At 42.0% G+C, this 22,326-nt stretch overlaps 1 protein-coding gene across 1 annotated transcript in view; it reads left to right on the top strand.

Moving 5' to 3' along the window:
* The window catches only part of Gtf2a1l (general transcription factor IIA subunit 1 like), a 33,180-nt gene that overhangs the window by 380 nt on the left and 10,474 nt on the right, over window positions 1-22,326 (top strand). The window contains exons 2-6 of the mRNA XM_050146101.1: window positions 2,026-2,127; window positions 2,324-2,441; window positions 16,905-16,960; window positions 19,540-19,624; window positions 21,097-21,686. Of these exons, the coding sequence (XP_050002058.1) occupies window positions 2,026-2,127; window positions 2,324-2,441; window positions 16,905-16,960; window positions 19,540-19,624; window positions 21,097-21,686 (951 nt within the window). The remainder of the gene's footprint in view (window positions 1-2,025; window positions 2,128-2,323; window positions 2,442-16,904; window positions 16,961-19,539; window positions 19,625-21,096; window positions 21,687-22,326) is intronic.

Here is a 22,326-nt window from a genome sequence, read left to right as displayed (position 1 = left end):
CCCTCCCTCCCTCCCTCCCTCCCTCCCTCCCTCCTTCCCTCCTTCCTTCCTTTTTTCTTTTTGATGAGGTCGTGAAAAGTAACCCCAGGCTGGCTTCTGACTTTGAATCCTTCCACATTCTCTCTCACCGCAAACTCCAGCCCCAATTCTCGTTCTTTATTAGGACATGGCCGGTTTGCGCTATATTTCTCCCTAACCTTGGAATAGTAGGCAATGAGATTTGGGTTGTTGCCCCCACCATCTCGCCTTTCCTTGTTCTTTAGTGTCAAAACACATAAATGCGGAACCCACTAACCCTAGAAAAGGGTATCTAAAGTTCCTACAGTGAGAGTTTACTAGCAAAACAGCACTGTTCACCACTCCCATCGACGTGAAAACCCTAAATAAGGCCAAAACAATACCAACAGATGCACATTTCCCAAAGGAGCGTGAGAGCCAGGGTAGGTTTGTGTGTGTGAAATTCCACGTGTATCTATGGGGGCCGAAAGGCTCTGATTTTAGAGACATACTCATGTACAGCTTCTGATGCCCTAAGGAGTGTAAATTACATATACCAGCTTGCCTGACTGTGACTGTCAATGCGTATATGTTTCCTTTTAGAGACGTAGATAAGATGGAGGTTCAGACTATTACAGTTTTAATAAAGATAACGCAGAGAAAGCAATCTGAAGCTTATGGGTATTCCTACAAGGGAGGCTACATTCAATACTTATTTTGCTTTTGAAATATTGTGTTTTACTGGCCTCTTTTGGACTGCCACTGTTATTCTCCAAGGGTAGAGTTTAAAAGATGTTTTTAGCCCTAGGAGGTTTTTCCTACAGCTCTTAGAGTGTGATCGTTTAGCTGGGATTAAAACCCAAGCATCACTTTAGAAGCCCTTATCAGGGTAGACTGTCATAGAAGAAGCAATGCATTTGGGGGCACTTAGTCTTAATGGGTATGCCTGTGACTGACATTCAGATGGTACTGATTGGCCTATTCATAGACTTACCCTGGATCTTTGGAAGAATTAGTTTAAAATATGCTGTTCCTGGAGTGAGAGTTTTTTTTTTTTGCAGGAGGCATGAAAAAGCAGTCCATGAATATCTCAGTTTTCATTTGAGTTGGGTTAGACCATCTAGAATAAAAGCAACTAGAGTTCTTATTTTACCATTGCTATCTGTGGCCTTCTCCTGGATCAGGATTGTTTGCATAGGAGCCCTCGGCGGGACACATTTCATATAGACCAGGAAGGCCGAGTGTATTTCACATGCTTCTTGTGCTGTGGTGTAACCTGTGACTCTGGGTAGACTTCACCTGATTTTGTTTCACACCGTTGGTTTCTTCATGCACTTACTGGTTACTGTCACAGGACATTCACTGGAACATCGGGGTGGTTGTGTTTTTACTTGACCACAACAGTCTTCTCTCCATGGCTACTTTGGAAGCAGGGCGGGCTCTGATTGGCCCACTTTTAAGACTTGAAGTTCATTTACATCCATATGGTTCTCTAATAGGGGCTTCACTGAGAAAAGGCTAGACTGGAAACAAGGGCTTATTTCCAGCTGCCTCCAATTTCCCTTTCAGATAGGAACAGGAAGGTTCGTCTGGGAGATTCCCCACCAGGTGTGGTGTCTTGTGATTGAGCCTTGTGACTAGGGGCCTCCAGGGGATGAAAGGTGATAAATACAATCTATAAAGAGCCAAGGCCGAACTGGGAGCTGGGTGTTCTCAGTAACTGTGGTCGTTTTCTTCAAACCAAGGACTGGAAAGTGTGATCTAATGATCTACTTTAGTTCTGTGTAAATCTGCACGGGGTATGTAAGTGTGCATACAGTCCCAGGAGACAGGAAGAAGTGGCAGATTCCCCTGGGGCTGGAGTGACAGGCAATTATGACCCAACTGACATGGGTGCTGGGAATCAAACCCAGGCTATTCTCAAGAGCAACAACTGAGCCTCTCCGGCCCAGCCCCCATCGGCATGTTCTTAAAGGCAAGTCCGTTCTAATTTGAGAATCAAAACTTCCGACAATTGCTTTCATGTAGCCGAAGCTGTACCGATCTGTAATTGAAGACGTTATAGAAGGTGTGCGGGACCTGTTTGCTGAGGAAGGCATCGAGGAGCAGGTGTTAAAAGACTTGAAGAAGGTTGGTGCTCATGTCTTTCCTGTCTTGTCTTCAAAACCTGATACGTGATGATACTTTTCACCTTTCAGATGTCTTAGTACGTGTTCCTTGTGTTGTCCACTGAAAGCATAAACACTTAAGAAAAACCCAACATAATATTGGTGTCTTTTAAAACACTGTTAACAAAAATAAAACAGTATTTTTTTTTTCCTCTTAGCTCTGGGAAACCAAAGTTTTACAATCTAAAGCGACAGAGGACTTCTTCAGAAATAGTGTCCACTCGTCTGTGTTTACGCTTCAGCTGCCACAGGCTTTACCAACACTGCAGTCAACAGGTTGGCGAGAACTAGTCAAAGATTATTATGTTTTCAGAATGAATTCCTATTTGGTACTATTTTTTAGTCTGGATAATTAATGTTCTTAAAGTAGAGAAGGTCTCACTTTAGACGAGTTGATTAGATGGACACAGTATGCATGCTTATTTTAAAAACTCACATTGTTAAAGCTAGTTTTCATAAGCCCTTACTCTAGAGGAACAATGATGTAGTTGATAGGTTTACGGCATCCACTGCTATTTCTGAGAAGTGGACTGCGTGTTGTGAGGAGTGTTCCCGACAGCACTGCTGAGGGAACAGGGAGAAAGGTAGGTGCCTGAATGCTCGCGTTTGCTTGCTCTCCCTGCTTCCCCTCCCTTCTGTGCACGTTAACAAATTTATTATTGCGCTGGAAGCAAAACAGAGGGAAAAAAGTATGGAGATAATTCAGGCTGCCTTATAGTTTTGACTATTAAAGTAGTAGCAAGGGAGTAACTATATGATTTTATTTTATTTTATCCTTGGATTTACTAAATCTTGCTTTTAAGGAAAAATTTTGCCCAGATTTATGTAATTTAAACTGGTAAAGACTAACAAAAGACCAAACAGACACTAATCCCTCCAGCCTTTCTTTATTCCACTTCTTTCCGATTCCTATAATACCTAGGCTGCTTGAGTACATATGTCTAGGCATGTACACACAATAGAGTTTATGAGTACATATGTCTAGGCATGAACACACAATAGAGTTTACCAGTTTAATTAAAGTTGAGTAGAATAGTGTTTGTAAGAATAAAGGGTGAAATTTGGACTAGATTGACATTAATAAGTAGATTATTCTTTGTATGTTTGGGGGATATTCTGTTTTATTTTTATATTTTATTATTATTTTTTTTATTGTTTTTTATTGAGCTATATATTTTTCTCCACTTCCCTTTTTTCCTCTCCCCTCCCCTTCTACCCTCTCCCATGGTCCCCATGCTCCCAATTTACTCAGGAGATCTTGTCTTTTTCTACATGTACATTAGATCCATGTATTCCTCTCTTAGGGTCCTCTTTGTTATTTAGGTTCTCTGGGATTGTGAATTGTAGCCTTTTTTTTTGCTTTATGTCTAAAAGCCTTTGAGTGAGTACATATGATAATCGTCTTTCTAGGTCTGGATTACCTCACTCAATATGATGTTTCCTAGCTCCATCCATTTGCCCACAGATTTTAAGATGTAATTATTTTTTCTGCTGTGCGTTACGCTATTGTGTAAATGTACCATGTTTCCTTCAGGTGAGGGGCATTTAGGTTGTTTCCAGATTCTGGCTATGACAAACAATGCAGATATGAACATAGTTGAGCACATGTCCTTGTGGTACAATTGAGCATCCTTTGGGTATATATTCAAAAGTAGTATTTCTGGGTCTTGAGGTATAATTTTCTGAGAAATCACCACATTGAAATTAAAAGCAGCTGTACCAGCTTGCACTCCCACCAGCAATGCAAAAGTGTTCCCTTTACCCCATATCCTCTCCAGTGTAAGTGGTCATCAGTGTTTTTGACCTTGGCCATTCTTACAGGTGTAAGATGGAATCTCAGAGTTGTTTTGATTTGCATTTCTCTGATGACTGAGGATGCTGAGCATTAATGGATTAAGTGTCTTTTATCCATTTTAGATTCCTCTGTTGAGAGTTCTCTGTTTAGGTCTGTACCCCATTTTTAAAATTGAATTATTTGTTCTTTTGATGACCAAAAGGGTTCTTTGTATATTTTGGAGATTAGCCCTCTGTCTGATGTGGGGTTAGTGAAGATCTTTTCCCATTCTGTAGGCTGTCGTTTTGTCTTGTTGACCATGTCCTATGCCTTACAGAAGCTTCTCAGTTTCAAGGAGGTCCTATTTATTATTTCCTCAGTGTCTGTGCTACTGGGGTTATATTTAGAAAGTGATCTGTTCCAATGCATTCAAGTGTACTTCCTACTTTTACTTTCTCTTCTATGAGTTTCAGTGTGGTTGGTTTTATGTTGAGGTCTTTGATCCATTTGGACCTGAGTTTTGTGCATGGTGATAGATAGGGGTCTATTTTCATTCTTCTACATGTTGATATCCAGTTATGCCAGCACCATTTGTTGAATATGCTTTCTTTTTTTCAATTTGATATTTTTTTGCTTCTTTGTCAAATATCAGGTGTTTGAAGGTGTGTGGATTGATATCCAGGTTTTCGATTCGGTTCCATTGGTCCTCCTGTCTGTTCTTATGCCAATACCAGGCTGTTTTCAGCACTGTAGCTCTGTAGTGGAGTTTGAAGTCAGGGAAGGTAATGCCTCCAGAAATTCCTTTTATTATACAGGGTTGTTTTGGCTATCCTGTTTTTTTTTTTTCCGCTTTTCCATATGATGTTGAGTATTATTCTTTCGAGGTCTGTGAAGAATTTTGCTGGGATTTTGATGGGCATTGCATTGAATCTGTGGATTGCTTTTGGTAAGATCACCATTTTTACCATCTTAATCCTAGGCAGTTTCTCCCATAATCTCAAGAGTATGGGAGAGAGCTTTTTATTTTCTGGTGTCTTCTTCAATTTCTTTCTTCAAAGATTTAAAGTTCTTGTCATACAAGTCTTCCACTTGTTTGGTTAGAGTTACTCCGAGACATTTTATGTTATTTGTGGCTATTGTGAAGGGTGATGTTTCTCTGATTTCTTTCTCAGCTCATTTATCATCTGTGTAAAAGAGGGCTACTAATTTTTTGAGTTAATCTTGTATTCCTGCTACATTACCGAAAGTGTTTATGAGTTGTCGAAGTTCCTTGGTAGAATTTTTGGGGTCGCCTATGTAAACCAGCAAACCATGAGAGTTTGACTTCTTTTCTGATTTGTATCATGTTTGGGGAAACTCTTATGATAATCATGTCTGCCATGGTGAAGAAAAAAATGGTTCAGTCAGTGGCAACAGGGACAGGGATTGAACTATGCTCCTCCATGCACAGTGGACTGAGCCATGCACCACCACGCACAGTGGCTGAGAACCTCTGTTAGGGACCTCAACTCAGGTAGAGTGGGATCCTCGGCTTCATGCAGGAAGGGGTTTTAGAGTGGGGCAGTTTGAAGCAGAGTGAGGTCATTAAAAGACCGTGTGTGTGCATGTGTGTGTTTATATATGTATGTGTGTGCACATACATACACATACATATATGTACACACATACATATTCTTTCAGGTGAGTTTAATTCAAGGTGACACAGCATTCAGAACAGCAAAGATGAACAGCAGGTGCTGGCAGGATCTGAGATTGGATTTACCTTATGATTATTACTTATTTAGTTTTACCAAATGTATTAGTGTCTAGCATGCTCAAAGACAGCACTTCATTCTAGCAATAGGTAGCAAAAAGGTGTGACGCTACAGTGTCCAGATGTTTAAACAGGAGTGGACAAGGTCACCTCGTCTAGGAACAGCCAGATTTCTTGATTCCTCCTGTGGCCAACATTCTTCCCTGATGCCTTTGCTGTTGGCTTCTCTTTTCTTCCATTCCCTCCCCCACACCCAGTGCCTTATCTTCTCCACCTATTGCCTTGGCCTACTGCATGGCTCTTTCAGGAACTTTTGGCCACCATCTGCATGGTGCCTGCAGCCCTCTTCCCAGACCCAGTTCCTAAGCCATAGTGTTTTTATATTTATTTATTTTTATTTCATATGCATGGGTGTTTTGCCTGCATTCATGCCTACATACCGCCCAAAAGAGGGCATCATGTCTCCTGGACTGGAGTTCCAGATAGCCGTGTGCTGCCACGTGGGTGTTGGGAATGGAACCTGGGTTCTCTGGAAGAGCAGCCAGGCCTTTTAGGCTCTGAGCCATCTCTCCAGCTCCTTTGCTGCGTTTCTTGATTCTGAGCTGGCAAGAGGTTTCAACTGTACTCTGGGATAAGGCATCTTTTCCCTTTTGGTGTCTTCTCTTGACTCACCTCTTCCATTCAAAAATAGTTGAAGTATGACGGCAACTGTAAAAATGAAATAAATTGGGCCGGGTGGTGGTGGCACATGCCTTTAATCCCAGAGGCAGAGGCAGGTGGAGTTCTGTGAGTTCGAGGCCAGCTTGGTCTACAGAGTGAGTTCCAGGACAGCCAAGACTACACAGAGAAACCCTGTCTTGAAAAACCAAAAGGAAAGAAAAAGAAAAGAAAGAAAATGAAATAAATTAATTAGCAAATGAATATTGAGTTATCAAGCAGAAATTTAAACTGTAGAATATGATATTGCTCTGTGAGCGTCAGTCATAGGAGGACGGAGGAGATGGTTTAGTGGTCAGGGCACTTGCCATTCAAGCTTGAGACCGGAAATTTGATCCTACACCCATGTAAAGACCTGCCTGTGACCTTGCAAGCATCTGTTAACCCCAGAGCTGTGAGGGGTAGACAGAGGACTTTTGCAGCTTGCTGGTCTCCAATCTTGCTGCACATTGAGGGAGGGACTCTGACTCAAAAGGTATGAGGCAGAGAGTAGTAGCCTTTGCAAGTATACGCACATGTGCATATAATGCATATGATCCACATACATGTATATGCAGCTACCACACAAACACTAACCACATATGCATATACCACATATACATATATCACACAATACACCACACATGCATGTACCACACACCCACCATACATATGCATACTGCCACATATACGTATACATTGCATACACACATGCACTGTCATACAACATGTATGTACCATACACACCGGCATATCCAGCACACATACCACATGCACTTGTGCACACACCATGTAGATCACACAATCACAGGAGTTTCAATGCGAAGCTGATATGTGGAAACATTTTATCAGCAATTATTTCTTTAGCTGTGCTTTTATTTCACACTCTACACTTTTGCAAGTCTCAACACACACACATACACGCACAAACACACGCACACACACAAACACATATTTTTTATTTTATTTTTTTTTGTGGCGGGCAGGAACCTGTGCTTGAGCTCACTTTTATTGCCCAGGCTGGCCTGGACCTAGGTTACCCTCTGCCCCAGCTTCTGAGACCTGGCCTTACAGGTTTGCACTACCATGCAAGGCTAAGGCGTCTCCGTTTCCCGGTCACATAGCCCTGAAAGTTTTTACCTAAGGTTGGCGAGAGGGAGTGATGCGTAAGGAGGAGGAAATATTTCAATGTCTCTTATCAAAAACTTCTCATTTTTCTTGTCATTCAGAATTGCAATACTCCATTTTGCCCAGAAGATGGCAACATTACCAGTGATGTAAACCACAGCTAGCCTGACAAAGCCTGACTCGAGCTAGTTTTCACTTGGCACCTCATTTTTTTTTTATTCTGTCTCGGAAGTTAGAATAATAGGAATAATTACATTTAAAATAAGACAGTTTTTCTTATTCTCTTCCTTGAAAATTTACAATGCAGAGGCTGAAGAAGAAAGGCGTGCTACAGACCCCGTCCTTGTCTGTCTTCATTTCTGGGTACCCTTCAATAAGAGTCTCAAAATAAATAGCCTCATAAAATTGAAGTACTTCTTAATTGTGTCTTCTCATGGTATGCTTTAAAAAGCCTGATTAAAATAACTTAAACTGCTGCAATCTTTTTTTATCTCTTTTGATAACGAGCTCAAACAAAATCCATAATTGAGTAAGTCATTTCCCTCCGACAACTCTGTTTTTAAAGCCCGTTTTCCCTTTGTTATATATTTTTTTGGTATTATTCACTTCTTAGGAATAGCCTGTGTTATCAGTTTTCAGTATTTTTTTTTTAAATCACGGGGTTTCTTTACACTCTTAGTAACTGAGCACCCCAAAGAGCTCTTTAAAATATGGATTTTGTTTGGGAGGTGGCTCAGTGGATAGGCACCTGCTCTGCAAGGGTGGGGCCGATTTTAAAATCCACAGAAGAAGCCTGGCCAGTGTGGTAACTGCTTAACATTTGCTCTTGTTATTACTGTGTTGTTGTTATTCTTAGTGTGTGCGTGTGTGTGTGCATGCACACTTGAGTATATGGAGGTCTGAGGACAACTTTGTGCACTCCGTTCTTTCCACCGACCCTCACATAGGTTCTGGTTATTGAATTCGGTTTTCAGACTTGTGCAGTAAGCACCTTTGTCTCTTGAGCCCCCTCCCTGGCCCCCATACCTATTTTTGACTTAAACTTTACTCTGTTTTTTTTTTTTTTAAACTGGGCAGCATAATGTTATGATATACATAGTGTTGCTGTAGGTTATGTAAATTAGAGTGTCTATCATCTTTGAGTTAGTCATTTAAAAAAAGTGTGGCAAGAATCTCAAACCTACACTGCTAGCAAACCCCTCAAATATTGTACAGTACTGTGTTGGACATTTCCCTGTAGATGCCAGACACTCTGACCAAGCCTCAGGTCTTGCTCCCCTGCATCTGGTAACCCTCATTTTATTCTTGATCTCAGCAGGTTTTCTTTTAATATAAAAAATCTTGATGTAACATGTGTGTGTATGTGTGTGTGAGTGCATGTGTGTGTGTATACAGGCACATACATGCTAGCGTACACATGAAGGAGTCAAGGGACACGCCTTAGGAGTCAGTTCTTTCCTTCTGCCATGTTTCAAAGGACCAAACTCAGTTGTCTGTCTTGGTGACAAGTTGCTTACTGAGCCATCTCACTGGCTCCCTTTTCCTTTTTAGAGTCTAAACATAAATGAGAATACCAAGCATTTTTCTGGTGTCTGGCATATTTTATTTAGTGTGGAGGCATTTAGGTTCATCCATGTTGTAGTGGTGTACAGAATCTCACTGTTAGAATCTGAGAAACAGTCCACATAGGCTTATAGACTGCTTATGTTGTTGTTTTTTCATTTTTATAATGCCAGAAAGCCTAGGAGCTAGGCGGGGTGTCACAGTGTCATCCCAGCAGAAGGGCAAAGACGCGAGTCCAAGACCATCTAAGTGACCTTTTCTCTGCATCATCGTCATCATCCCTTATCTCTTCTTGACAATAGTCATCCTTACAGGGGTCAGGTGTATCTTCTAAAACGTTCCGTGCTGGTGATAAAATCTAGACCTTGTGTGTGGTAGGCAGACCACCCCCAGTGCCCTACACCCCACCTTTCAGCCCTTTCATTTGTCTTTCTCCCATGAGCAGCGGTGGCAAGTGCCTCTTTAAATATCTAATGACCATTTTTATGTTTTCCTGGAAACCATCTGTCCAGATATTTTGCTCATTTTAAAACTGACTTGTTTTTCTACTCCTGACTTCTTTACATATTTTAGATATTCACCCTTTATCAGATAGGTGGCTCGGAGATGTTTTCTCAGCTGCAGGTTGCAGTTTTGTTGACAGATCCTATTGCTGTGCAGAATTCTTTTGTTGTAGTCCTGTCACAGTTAATCTTCTGTGTCAGCTTGACTGCACGGAGAGAGAATGCTTGGGGATGACTGGAACCCGCTCTGGCTGTGTCAGCGTGGGCATCCTCAGAAACGCTTATCCGATGGGAGAATGTCCATCCTGGGTGTGCACAGCATCCCACCCAGAGGCCAGAGCCCCAAGGAGGGTGGAAGTCAGGAGGAGGTAGCTCTCACACAGGCTTACTCTTTGTGTCCTGGCTGTGATGAGGGAGGAGATCTGTTCCATCATGTCCTCTCTGCCATCGCTGCTAGCCTTACTTCAGTCTTAACACAATGGATTGAAATGATGAACCATATCAGTCCATCTTGTTTCTTCTCCATATTTGTCCTAGTGACAAAGTCTAAGTAACTAAAGTCCCACTTATTCTTGTATAGTCTAAACTTTCGTGATGGCAGCGTAAAGGCTAATGTCAAAGTATTCCCCCTTTTGTCTTCTTCTGGGCGTGTTAGGGCTCAGGTCTAATGTTTAGGTCTTCTATTCATTTTGCATGCAAGTAAATTTTTGTGTGTATGGCATAAGAGACAGGCTCAGTGTTGTTATTTTACATGTGAGGATTTAGTTTTCCAAGGATCTTTTTTTCTGAATTGGTTCATGTTTACTAAAGGAAGTGAGTTCATAGTTAGAAACAGCCCCCCCCCCAAACAAAACAAAACAAAACAAAACAACAAAAAAAGCAAAAACAAAAAAACCCTTTAACTAAAGACGTAGGGTAATTTATCCCAATCTTAAGTCCTGGTATGAAATGTGAAAAACTGTTATCCCCATTCATTGCTGCATCAATGCTTGGGTGGTCATGGGAGAGAATATCAATCAGGATAAGAGGATTCCTATAGATCTCTAATCTTGTGACACTAAAGATGAATGTAGGGAATCTTATAAAATGCCAAATCATCCTGGAAGCTTAGATAAACCTTAAGTATTTCCTACAACATACAAGAGATATATCTGGTATTCAGCACTGAAATAATGGCCTCTAATGTCTGGGAAATACGCTGTCTGCTCCAATTAATTATATCCATATAGTGCACTGCAATGCAGGGTCCGTGTAAGAAGAGGAGTGCATCTCAGAAGAGGAGCATGTGAAGTGCAATAATCAGGGCACAAAAGGAAACAGTTTTCAACATTTTTGTGGCGAATCAATATTTTGAAAAATCCAACACCAGTTTTTGAAGAGATGGTTTTTTACCCTTGTCTCTTTTAGTGTCTTGGTTGGAAATTAGTTGATCAAACATGTTTGAATTTATTTTACATCTCTATAAACTTCCCCCAATGATCTAGTCTCTCTCCGTGTGTGTGTGTGTGTGTGTGTGTGTGTGTGTGTGTGTGTTATGGTCATTGGCCAGCAAGCTCTAGGGATCCCCCTTCTCTGCCCTATCCAGCGCTGGGATTAAAAGCATTGACCTCCTGGCTTTTACACGGTTATCTCCTCAGTCCTTAGCTTATACGTTTTTATGTCATCAGCACGCTGTTTCAGTTCCTATAGTTTTGCAATAGTATTTTTTTAAAGTCTAAATACTTTTAAAATATTTTAAAAATACCTTTGTAAGCCAGGGCTCAGGCTGTTCTTGTATTCCTTTTTCCTCCTGGTTTTAAGCAATCTTCCTTGTTTCACATGGACTGTGCCTGGCTATATAGTACAATCTTACAGTAGGAAATGTGAGACCCCGATTCTGTTTTAGTATTGTGTGTGTGTGCACATTCATGAGCAGGTCATCATGGAGGCATGGATGTCAGAGGGCAACCTCAGGTGTTGGTCTTGATCTTCAACCTTGTTTGACAGAGGACTTCATCGCTACTGTGTATGCCAGGCTAGCTGGTGCATGACCTTCAGGGGACTCTCCTGCCTCTGCCTCCTGTTTCACCACAGTGGCTCTGGGCCTGCATGCACATTTGTCGTGTCTGGCTTTCAGGTGAGTGCTCAGGCTCCAAGCCCATGTCCTCATGTTTTCTTTTAACCTGCTGAACCATCAACCCAGCCTTGGCTTTGTTTTCTCTGGATTGCCTTGGTTATTGAGGTTTATTTATGGCCTGCTTGAAAATTTTATATTTTTTTTCTATTTCTGAAAGGGTATCATTGGAATCTTGATAGATATTGCATAACATTTAGATGTTGCTTTGGGTAGTATGGACATTTTAACAATATCAGTTACTTTAATCAGTCCATGGGAAGAAGTGTCTTTTATTTCTGTCTGCTTAAATCAATAATCTGTCTCTCTCCCTTGGCCTCCCTCCCTCCTCTTCTTTTCTTCCTCCCTTCTAACTCCCATTCCTCCCCTCCCTTCTTTGACAGACTCACTGTGAGTCTTATCTTCTCTGATTTCATTTTAAAAAGCTTGTTTTTATTAGAGATACAAATCTCTTACCATCTTGATTAAATTTATTCATAAGTATTTTTTTTTAGATGCTGTCACATTTTGATTTCTTTTCCAGATAGGTTGTTTTTAATTCAGAAATACAACTGACTTTTAAAGATTGGTTTGAATCTAAAACTTTACTGAGCTCACTTATTAGTTCTTTTGTGGGCTCTGTTGTTTTCTGTGTATAGTTTCATACCATTTACAAATTGAGATAATTTTTTGCCCTCACATTTCTGGTTCGTATGCTTTTTATGTCTTTTTCTTCTATAATATTGCTAGGATGCCTGCTTCACTATTGAGCAGTAATGGCAAGAGTTGGCCCCTTATCCTATGGAAGATCTTGGAGGGAAAGCTTTTCCATCCCCCTGTTATGATGTCAGCTGTAGGTTGTCATGGTCATTAAGCAACTTCTTGTTTATTTTTCATTGCTTGTATGTCTCTGTATGGGAATAAGCATGTGAGTGCAGGTGCCTGCAGAGGGCGTCTGTCCTGGGGAGCTAGAGGTACAGGCTGTAGGGAGTCACCTGGTATGGGTGATGGGGACTGAACTCAGGTCCTCGGGAAGAGCAGCAAGTACTCTTAGTGTTGGGCCATTTCTCCAGTCCCCATAGTCTTTATTATCTTGAGAAAATGTTTTTTGTTTATAAGCTGTTGAGTTTTAAAAATTTACTTATTAATGTATCTGTGTATGCACAATGTGTACATGTATGAGTTTGCGTGTGTGTTTTTTGAAGTGTGTGTAGGTCAGAAGACAAATGTTAGGAGTTTCAGGTTGTTTTTCTTCATCCACCTGTGGCAGGGACTTTCTTGTTTCTGACATGCTAGCTTGCTTCTGAGCTTGTGGATTAATATTGTTGTTGTTATTATTCGTGTCTCCACCTCTCACTTGCTACAAGATTGCTATGATTACAGATTATGCTATCACATCTAGCTTTTTTTGGGGGTGGGTTCCACAGATCAAACTCAGGTAGTCAGGGTTGTGCCCCAAGTTCCTGTTCCTGTTCGTGCTGAGCTAGCGGGCTGGCTCCTTTGTTTGCTTTAATCAAGAAAGGATACAGAGGGTCGACCAGATGGCCTAACAGGTCATGGTGTTTGCCACTAAACCTTTTGAACTGAGTTAAATCCCTAGAATCCATGTGGTGGAATGAGATGACTGACTTTTACAAGTGGTCTTCTGACCGCCACATGCACGCGCGCACGCGCGCGCGCACACACACACACACACACACACACACACTGTTAAAAAGAAGGCTTTGTCAAGCACATTTCCTTCCTTCCTTCCTTCCTTCCTTCCTTCCTTCCTTCCTTCCTTCCTTCCTTCTTTTTTTCCCTTCTTTCTCCCTTCCTCCCTCTCTCCCTCCCTCCCTTCTTCCCTTCCTTCCTTCCTTTTCTTATTTTGTTTTATGAGACAGGATTTCACTGTGTAGCCTGCCTACACAGTGTAGTAGTTGAAGTGTGTATAGGTTACTCTGCAGACCAGGCAGGCCTCTAACTCACGAAAATCCACCTGCCTCTGCCTCCCCAAGCAAGCACATTTTCTGTAACAACTGAGATGATGTGTGTGTTTTTTTCCCCCATTCTGCTAATGTTATATATCACATTGATTTGTAGATGTTAAGTTGTTCTTCCATGCTAAATATAGATGCTCCTTGGGTGTGGTATGATCTTTTTTGTATGTTGTGGCATTTGGTTTGCTGTCATTTCATTAATTTGTTCATTGTTAGGGTCTCTTAGAGACATTAGCCTGTTCTTGAGTATTTGTGTTTGGCTTTGGTGTTGCTGGCCTTGTAAACAGTGCTCGGAAGAAGTGGCCCTCTTTTTTGGAAGAGTTTAAGGGGACTTGATATTAATTCTTGTTTGAATGATGGAGTTTGATCATGAAGCCACCCGATCCTTGATTTCTCTCTGTTGCTGTGTATGGAGGGTAGTATCTTAATTTACTGCGTTTTACACTATTGATTAACATGTAGTGGCTCAAGTATCACACTGCACCCCATGCATATACACAACACCTGTATCCAATGTGTGCTAATCACGGAACACCAAGTAAGTGATGGGATCTTTCTTTGACATTTGAACTCCTAAACTATAGGATGTTCAAATGTAAACTCTGCCTGAACCGAGATCGAGAGGAGTGCCTACCCTGGCCTTTCTGGTGACTTTGGGGAAATACCCATGTTTTTATGAAGAAAATGGCCACATTCTGATTTTTTTAATTATGTGCTGTGCTGGCTAGTTTGTCAGCTTGACATAGGCTAGAGTCATTGGAGAGAAGGAGCCTCAGTTGAGAAAATGCCTCCATAGATCAGACTGTAGGCAAGATGGTAGGGCATTTTATCAATTAGTGATAGATGGGGGAGGGACCCAGTTGCTTATGGGTGATGCCATCCCTGGACTGGTGGTCCTGGGTTCTATAAGAAAGCAGACTGAGCAAGCTGTGAGGAGCAAGCCAGTAAGAAGCACCCCTCCATGGCCTCTGCATCAGCTCCTGCCTCCAGGTTCCTGCCCTGTGTGAGTTCCTGTCCTGACTTCCTTCAGTGATGAACAGTGATGTTGAAGTGTAAGCCAAATAAACCCTTTCCTACCCAACTTGTTTTGGTCATGGTGTTTTTATCCAGCAAAAGTAACCCTGACTAAGACATGTGGCTCACATATAGACTCAAAATGAGATCAGAAATTGTAAAGCAAATGCTATCAGAATTTTTGGTTGTGGATTGGGAAAAGGTTACTGCAAATTCAAATATTGTTAAATAAGATTATTATGTTGAATTTTTTACATTATACTTGTAGAATTGAATTCTTGCCATTATTATAAAATCTATTATTTTGAATTTAATGTTCCTAGAACACATCTATGAAATCTTAAATTATAATACTTCATTTAAGATACATAGTTAATGAAAAGTTACTTGGTTATGAAATGAGTTTGAGTATTTTAAATTTTCAGGCCAAGTTTAATGATAGAGATAGAGCTTGTGAAGCTATATTAAAGTTAAGTTGGGGGTGCACAGAGCTTCCCAGATCTGTCAGGTCTGCTTTCATTGTGATGTCTATGGAAAAGTGTTAGCAGTTTTCGGATAGCTTTGTTGATTCTTTTAAACATGGAGAATTGTCCTTTAGGATTTATTACAAGGGGCTTGGGAGAAAAAGGTCACTGCTGGCTTTTCTTAGGCTTCAGATGCTGAAGAACCGTTTTATATCCTCAAGAGTGGGACTTAAGCTGGGGCAGCATCAGCTTTGCTCTCTCCAGCTAATTATGACTAATACCATTGAGTTCCTGCCACTCCAGTTCTTTTTCATTTGGCTTTTCGAAGAGAATGCCTGCTAATAAGCAAAGCCTTAGATGAGTAGAGGATAAAAATAATCGTGAGCTTCATTAGCCATCAGTCCTAGCCCCACTTCTGTTAGTGTGGGGAGGATGGTTAGCTTGGGAAAAAGTGCTCTATTGAGCTATTTGTTGTGTGTGATGGAGCCGTTCTAGTATCAAAAACACACCTTGGGGCGATTTTCCTTAGTGCAGTATGTGGAAAAGAGTCACAATTAATATCATCACCCTCAGTACACACATGGTTGCTTAAGCACGCTAAAATCTCCTACTTTTATTAAAAGCGAAATGGCATGGTTTTTATAAATTATTTTTAAATTAGCCTTCAAAGTAGCAAGCTTTACTATGGCGCTTTCACGGGTGAGTGTGTCATCATCTTTGTTGTAGTTCTCTCCTCCCTGGCCACTCTGCTGGCTCCCTTCCCCTCACCATAGGCCTTCCTTCCCTTGTCATGTCATATCTATTAGCCTCTCTTCCCCCTGCCCAGGAAGCTCTCCTGTTCCTCAGGCCTGGTCTCCCTTCTGTGTCCTCACACAGACATACATCTCATGCCATGGAGACACACGCTCACAGTTTTAAATGCAGGTTTCACAGGCTAGAGATCTTGAGCTATCTGTCGTTCTGAGTGGCTTTATGTGTCATGTAAGGATGTGTCACGTAAGGACGTGCAGCTCTGAACATTTCCTTGCAAATGTCATGATTTCATTTTTCTTTTAAAATTCCTTTGGGCACATGTAGCACACTTTCCTTCAAAAATTTATTAGTATGTGCCTGTGTCTGTATGTGAGTATGGATATGCACATGAGTGCGGGTCCCACAGAGTTCAGAGATGCCAACTCCCTCTGGACCTGGAGTTACAGGTGAGCCACCTGATAGGGCCAAGTAGGACTCGAACTCAGTCTCAGGGGAGAATAGCACGTGCACTTAACCATTGAGCCATTTTCCCACCCACTTACCACATTTTCTTTATTCATTGTTGGTGTTTGTCTCTGCTTGTGTGCTTTTTATCAATAGTATCATCTCTTATAAATGTTCTAATATTATTCTTTCCCTGGGGAAAAGTTATCGTGGAGACTTAGAGGCTCTCTGACTACCGAAGACAATCTGGATGTTTCATTACGATGTACAGTCTGCTGTATTTTAATGAGATATTTGGCTTTGATAACTTCAAGTAATTTTGTTGTAAAGTCTTTAACGTTGCCTGGAAAAATATTGTTCAGCGCTTTCCCCTTCGGAGGGAACCATAAGTTTAGAATTTGGCTTGGCCTAACATGAGTAATTGAGAATATGTTTAAAAAGTAATTTACAACTGACTGTGATCAGAGTATAGTACAAGAAAAATTAATCCAATACAATTACATTAGAAATAATCTATAAGTAGTCTTGTAAAGAGGTAAGTTCTAATCGCTGTGTCCCATCTTATTTTCCATCTAGCATCGCTGCTTATCCCTGCTGGTAGACCTCTCCCAAGTTTCACACCAGAAGACCTGGTATGTAGCTTGTCTCTTCACTGGAGGGTGGCAGAAGGTTGAGGTCAGGTGTAGTTCTCAGCCCTCGGCTTGAGTGGAGATGTAGAAAAACCAGAAGGGTCAGGAGTAGTTTCTAGGCCTTGGAACACCTGAGGAGCCCTGCAGCTAATGGGTCTCTACGTACCCTGGTCTCCTACAGCCATCAGCCTCACAATGTAACTACAGAGTGAGGGGGTTTAATGTGCCGTGTATGCTCATACCTGGTGCCTCTGAAGGGGAAACCTTTTCCCTGGTTTTCTTTTCTTCAATAGTAGAGTCATCTGATACTTTTCATTGTGTTTAAGTGTTTTTGCTTGTTTTTACTTTGATAAAAGTAAAAGCTGTTTCACTTTCTCAAGGATTTGGAGGCAGGTAATAAAATTATATGTTTTTTTTTTCTTTTTGGTTTTTCGAGACATGGTTTCTCTGTAGCTTTGGTGCCTGTCCTGGACCTAGCTCTTGTAGACCAGGCTGGCCTCGAACTCCCAGAGATCCACCTGCCTCTGCCTCCCGAGCGCTGGAATTAAAGGCGTGCGCCACCACCGTCCGGCTAATTATATGTTTTTTTTTCATATTATTTATAGAAAATCAAGCAGCTTTTGGATAGGCACACTTTTCCACATTTCCTTCTCTTCCATGGCACTGATGGTCAGAATCCACGATCTATTTTACACCGTCTTTAGGTCCATGGACTTCCTTTCTGCGGTGTGAGGCCTAGCAGGCAGCCATTCACCTTTCCTTGTTAAGATAACACCCCGTGAGGGTTTTCTTGAGACTGACTCTGTTTTGATAGGAGACCAATGGACGTCTCAGTCTTTGAAATTTATGGAGACATCCTCCTTTTCTTTGATTGCAGAATTCTGTCAAAAGTGAAAACACATTTATAAAGCAAATCCTGAAAGAGACTATTCCCCGAAGATAATCACTGTAGTTGTTTAGAATGAAATCACTTATTTCCTGAATGCGTAAACAGTGAAATTGCTCTCTTTGCTGTTCCTGTAACCTCCTCTCCCTCTCCTTTTCCTCCCCTCCCTTCTTCTCTTCCTTCCTCCTTCCTCTTTCTGCTTTCTTCCCATGGTCCTCTCCTTGACTAAGAAGAGCTCTCTTTGCTGGTAAAGTAAGATCTGCTGTAGTAGCTAAGCAATAGTTCATTGGTGGACATTTTCTAATTTTCTATTTTCTGTCTTCTAATATAGAATTTTATTGGTTATATTTGCACATGTCTCTCTATGAGATAATCAGGTAAATTCCTAGAGGTTGAATTTCTGAGACACAAGCGTGCATGTTTTTCATTTTGATGTTTGCAAACTTGTCCTTCCAAAGAGTTGTCCTAGTCAGTGTGCATTCTATATAAATAGTGGTCTGAGAAAAGCAGTTTTTACCACACCCTCAGCAACACTGCATGTTGCTTATGCCAAAGTAGAGCATAGCTCTTGTTTAAGGGGGGAAGAGTGACCACATCCTCAGAACATGGGTTCAGGCTGCTGTGAATGATGTGTCCATCACAGAAATGTTTTTGTGAGCTTTGATAATCACAAACAAAAACCACACATGTGCTTAGTAAATACACGACGGACATGAGGCTCGCAGGCCACAGCAAAGAAGTGACATCTCCGTCCTAGGTTTTAGAGGTATTTGAAGACAGTCCTGGCTTCTGGGTTGGGAAAGCTAGGGACCTTTTTATAGATTCCAAAGACTCAAAATCAGAAGATGTTAGATCAGACACATAGGTGACTGATACATGGTTGTTACGGGGACTAAACAAATTCCAGAATAATTTTGGCTCTCAATTTGCTCCATTACAACTCTCTATAATAATGAAGTTCTAGATAGCCAATCAGTTTGCATAATCTTTGACAGTGATTTGCCATTTCAGGAACTTTAGTTCACATGTATCTCTTATGTTTTTGCAGCTCTGATAGGCAAAAATGTTTCTTTGTCTCAATTTAGTGGTTTTTAGAAATCCTAGGTTTAATTATATAAAATTATATAGTATAAATGAACTATTATATATACTTAAATGCAACTAAAGACCAATTTAGAATCTGGAAGATCCTTGCACACTCTGACTCTTACACTTGGCCTCTGAGAACCAGTGGTCCAGGCATAGCTGTGCCCTGGACCAGTGTTATGGGAGGATGTCCATTCTAGTCATTATGATTTGCTGGCCTCATGGCTAACTATTGCAGGGAACTCCTCTTGATGGAATGATATGAACCAAATGTTAACACGCTGCTCAGTCAGAGAATCCATTACTTAGCCTTAAATGTTTATCTTTTATTTTAAGGGCACATTTGTCTGTGTGAGGGTATTGGATTCTTTGCAACTGGAGTTACAGACAGTCATGAGGTGTCATGTGGGTGCTGAGAATTGAACCTGGGTCCTCTGGAAGAGCAGCCAGTGCTCTTAACCACTGAGTCATCTCATCAGCCCAGCCTTAAATATTAAGTGTAGTCAAACTATGGTCTAGAGAATCTTATTTTTGACTTCCTGTGATAGTGTGGCAAAAGACATAATTCTGGTCCTTTTATAACGTTCTAACAAACATCTGTTGTGTCTAGAACACCCCCAGCTGTGGAGCAAACTTGGCCTTTCCTGGCTATCCAATCCATGTTCCAGCAGGCGTGACCCTGCAGACTGCGTCTGGTGAGAGCTATTCTTAGGATACCCATTTTAGCATGGACATTAAGTTATGTGATCCTTTAACAAGCATTTGCTCTTGAAAATTTCTCATGTGTTTTGATTGTGTCAACTTTTAACCACCCCCTACTTCCTGAAAGGTTTTGTGAGTTTTAGTAAACTGTACGCTAGAGGGGATAGGAACCGCTAATAAAATGTTTAAAGTAGAAAAAATTAAATAGCAGTCACCACAGAAGAAACTAAGGTGGGTCTGCCATTCCCAGTTCTCTTTCCTAAGAATTAGAGACTTAGTATACATTCAAATTCAATTCAAGTTAATTTAATTCTTTTTAATTAAAAATATAAAATTAGGGGCTGGAGAGATGGCTCTGTGGTTAAGCAGATCTGGGTCCAATTCCCAGCATCCACCCAGTAGTTCACAGCCATCCCTAACTCCAGGACAGGAGCTCTGCTGTTCTCTTCTGAAGCACATGAGTGCTGCATGCACATGTGCACGTATGTCTGTGCCGCAGAACACACTCACGGGCAAAAGTGAACCTTAAAAAAGTAACAAAATGCAAAATTAGGTTTTATTTCTTTATTTGTGTATTTGTGGGGGTGAGGATACGTGGGTAGGGAGGTCAGAGGACACCTTGTGTGTGTATCTGTGGGGGTGGGGATACGTGTGTAGGGATATCAGAGGACATCTTGTGTATGTGTGTATCTGTGGGGGCGGGGATATGTGTGTAGGGATATCAGAGGACATCTTGTGTATGTGTGTATCTGTGGGGGTGGGGATATGTGTGTAGGGAGGTCAGAGGACATCTTGTGTGTGTATCTGTGGGGGTGGGGATATGTGTGTAGGGACGTCAGAGGACACCTTGTGTCTGTTGGTTCTTTCCTTCCACCTCGTGAGTCCGGGAGGGTCCCTTCTCAGGAGCCGCTGGAAGAGAGCACAGATGCAATGATGGAACGCCGCTCTGAGGCAGCTTGTTGTCCTGTGCACCTCAGTTTTAGCAAATATAAAGTGAAAACGTGTGTACTGTTTTGAGTTAACTTGACACAGGCTAGAGTATAAGAGGAAAGAGCCTCAACTGAAGAAATCCCTCCTTGAGATTCACCTGTAAGGCATTTTTCTCATTTAGTGATCAGTGGGAGAGGGCCATGGTTGGTGGTTCTATCCCTGGGACGGTGGTTCCGGGTTCTATAGGAAGGTGGGTAGAGCAAGCCATGGGAAGCAAGCCTAAGGACCTGAGTTAGAATCCCCATCACTTATGAAAAAGCCAGTGCTGTGCAGAGCAAAGACAGGAGGATCATGGGACTTTCTGGTTGCCCCCCTAGCTCCTGCCTCAAGGAATGAGGCAGAGAGAGTAATAACTTGGGACACCGATGTCCTTCTCTGGGGTCTGTGAGCACACCTGTGGACACCACACACACACTGCCCACAAAACGAAAAGAGAAACACATTATACTTACCATTTTGTTTTCTCCTTTGTAAGGTCACCTTTACAAAGTTAATGTACCTGTTATGGTGGCACAGACTTCTGGAAGAACAGATATTCTCCAGCACCCATTCCAGCAAGTCCTGCAGCAGCTCGGGCAGCCTTCAATAATACCGAGCGGCGGTCCACCATTGCACCCCTGCTCTCTTCCAGCGGCTCCCGAGAAGTCCCACAGACTGGACCCTGTGCTGCTACAGCCCACCATTCTGCATTCTGCTCCAGTAGATAGGAAACACTTGGAAAATGCTACCACAGATAGGCGTGGGCTCCCTGGAAATGAGCATAAGACCGTGCCGGAAGCTTTGCTGAGGCCACAGGAAAGCTCTCAGTACCTCGGCCTTCCCGGTGTGGGGTTTGCGCCTCACGTCACTCTAGCGGAGTCTAGCCTGGAGCCCGTCCTCCGTGTCTCAGCAAGCATGACTCAGAATCTGCATGGTGGTCCTTTCCCCCAGGGTCCCCAGGGCCCTCTCCATCAGCACATGCTTGACGGGCAGCTTCCCGGCCTTAAAGACAGGATGCATGGATGTGACTCCGGAAAGCAACTGAGGAGCTCTGAGGAGCCCAGGAGCCCCCCTGCATCAGAGAAGGTAGAGTTCCGTGTTCATCTTCTTGATAGAGGAAATAGGTGGTGGCCTGTGGTTAGACTTTCTAGGCTTTACTTTTGAGGTAAAAGATGAATCAGAATTATATATGATTGTTTTTCCCATAGAAAATTGTTTCTTTTTTGTGGTATCATGTTGAGTTTTACATGTCGGTTTGACTTGGGGAAGAGAGATTGTTGAACTAGGAAGCGGTGGGGCTGCGTCCCCAACACCCTGGCCGCTTGGCTAGCTTATGCCCGAAATAACAACACACAAACTGTATTCATTTAAAAACTGCTTGGCCCATGAACTCTAGCCCTTACAGGCTAATTCTCGCACCTGGACTAGCCCATTTCTAATTATGTGTGTAAGCACCCCAAGGTGCGCTTACCGGGAAGATTCTAGCCTAAGTCCATTGTGGGTTGCAGCTGCCTGGGAGAGCAGAGCATGGCGGCTGTCCGGTCCCTCTGGAAGCAGCGCAGAGTCTGACCTCACTTCCTCTTCCGCCCAGAATTCTATTCTGTTTTCTCCTCCTACCTATGCTTTAACCTATCAGGGCCAAGGAGTTCCTTTATTGCTTACCCAATGAAATCAACAGATTGATATATGACACTCCCACATCAAGAGATGAGGTGAGTATGATAAA

The sequence above is a fragment of the Alexandromys fortis genome, unplaced genomic scaffold, assembly GCF_014885135.2.
Source record: "Alexandromys fortis isolate MF-2015 unplaced genomic scaffold, M_Fortis_MF-2015_v1.1 scaffold_42, whole genome shotgun sequence".
In the NCBI taxonomy this organism is placed as follows: Eukaryota; Metazoa; Chordata; class Mammalia; order Rodentia; family Cricetidae; genus Alexandromys; species Alexandromys fortis.
The sequence above is the reverse complement of the archived record's forward strand: the minus strand, read 5'-3'. Positions and strand labels throughout refer to the sequence as shown.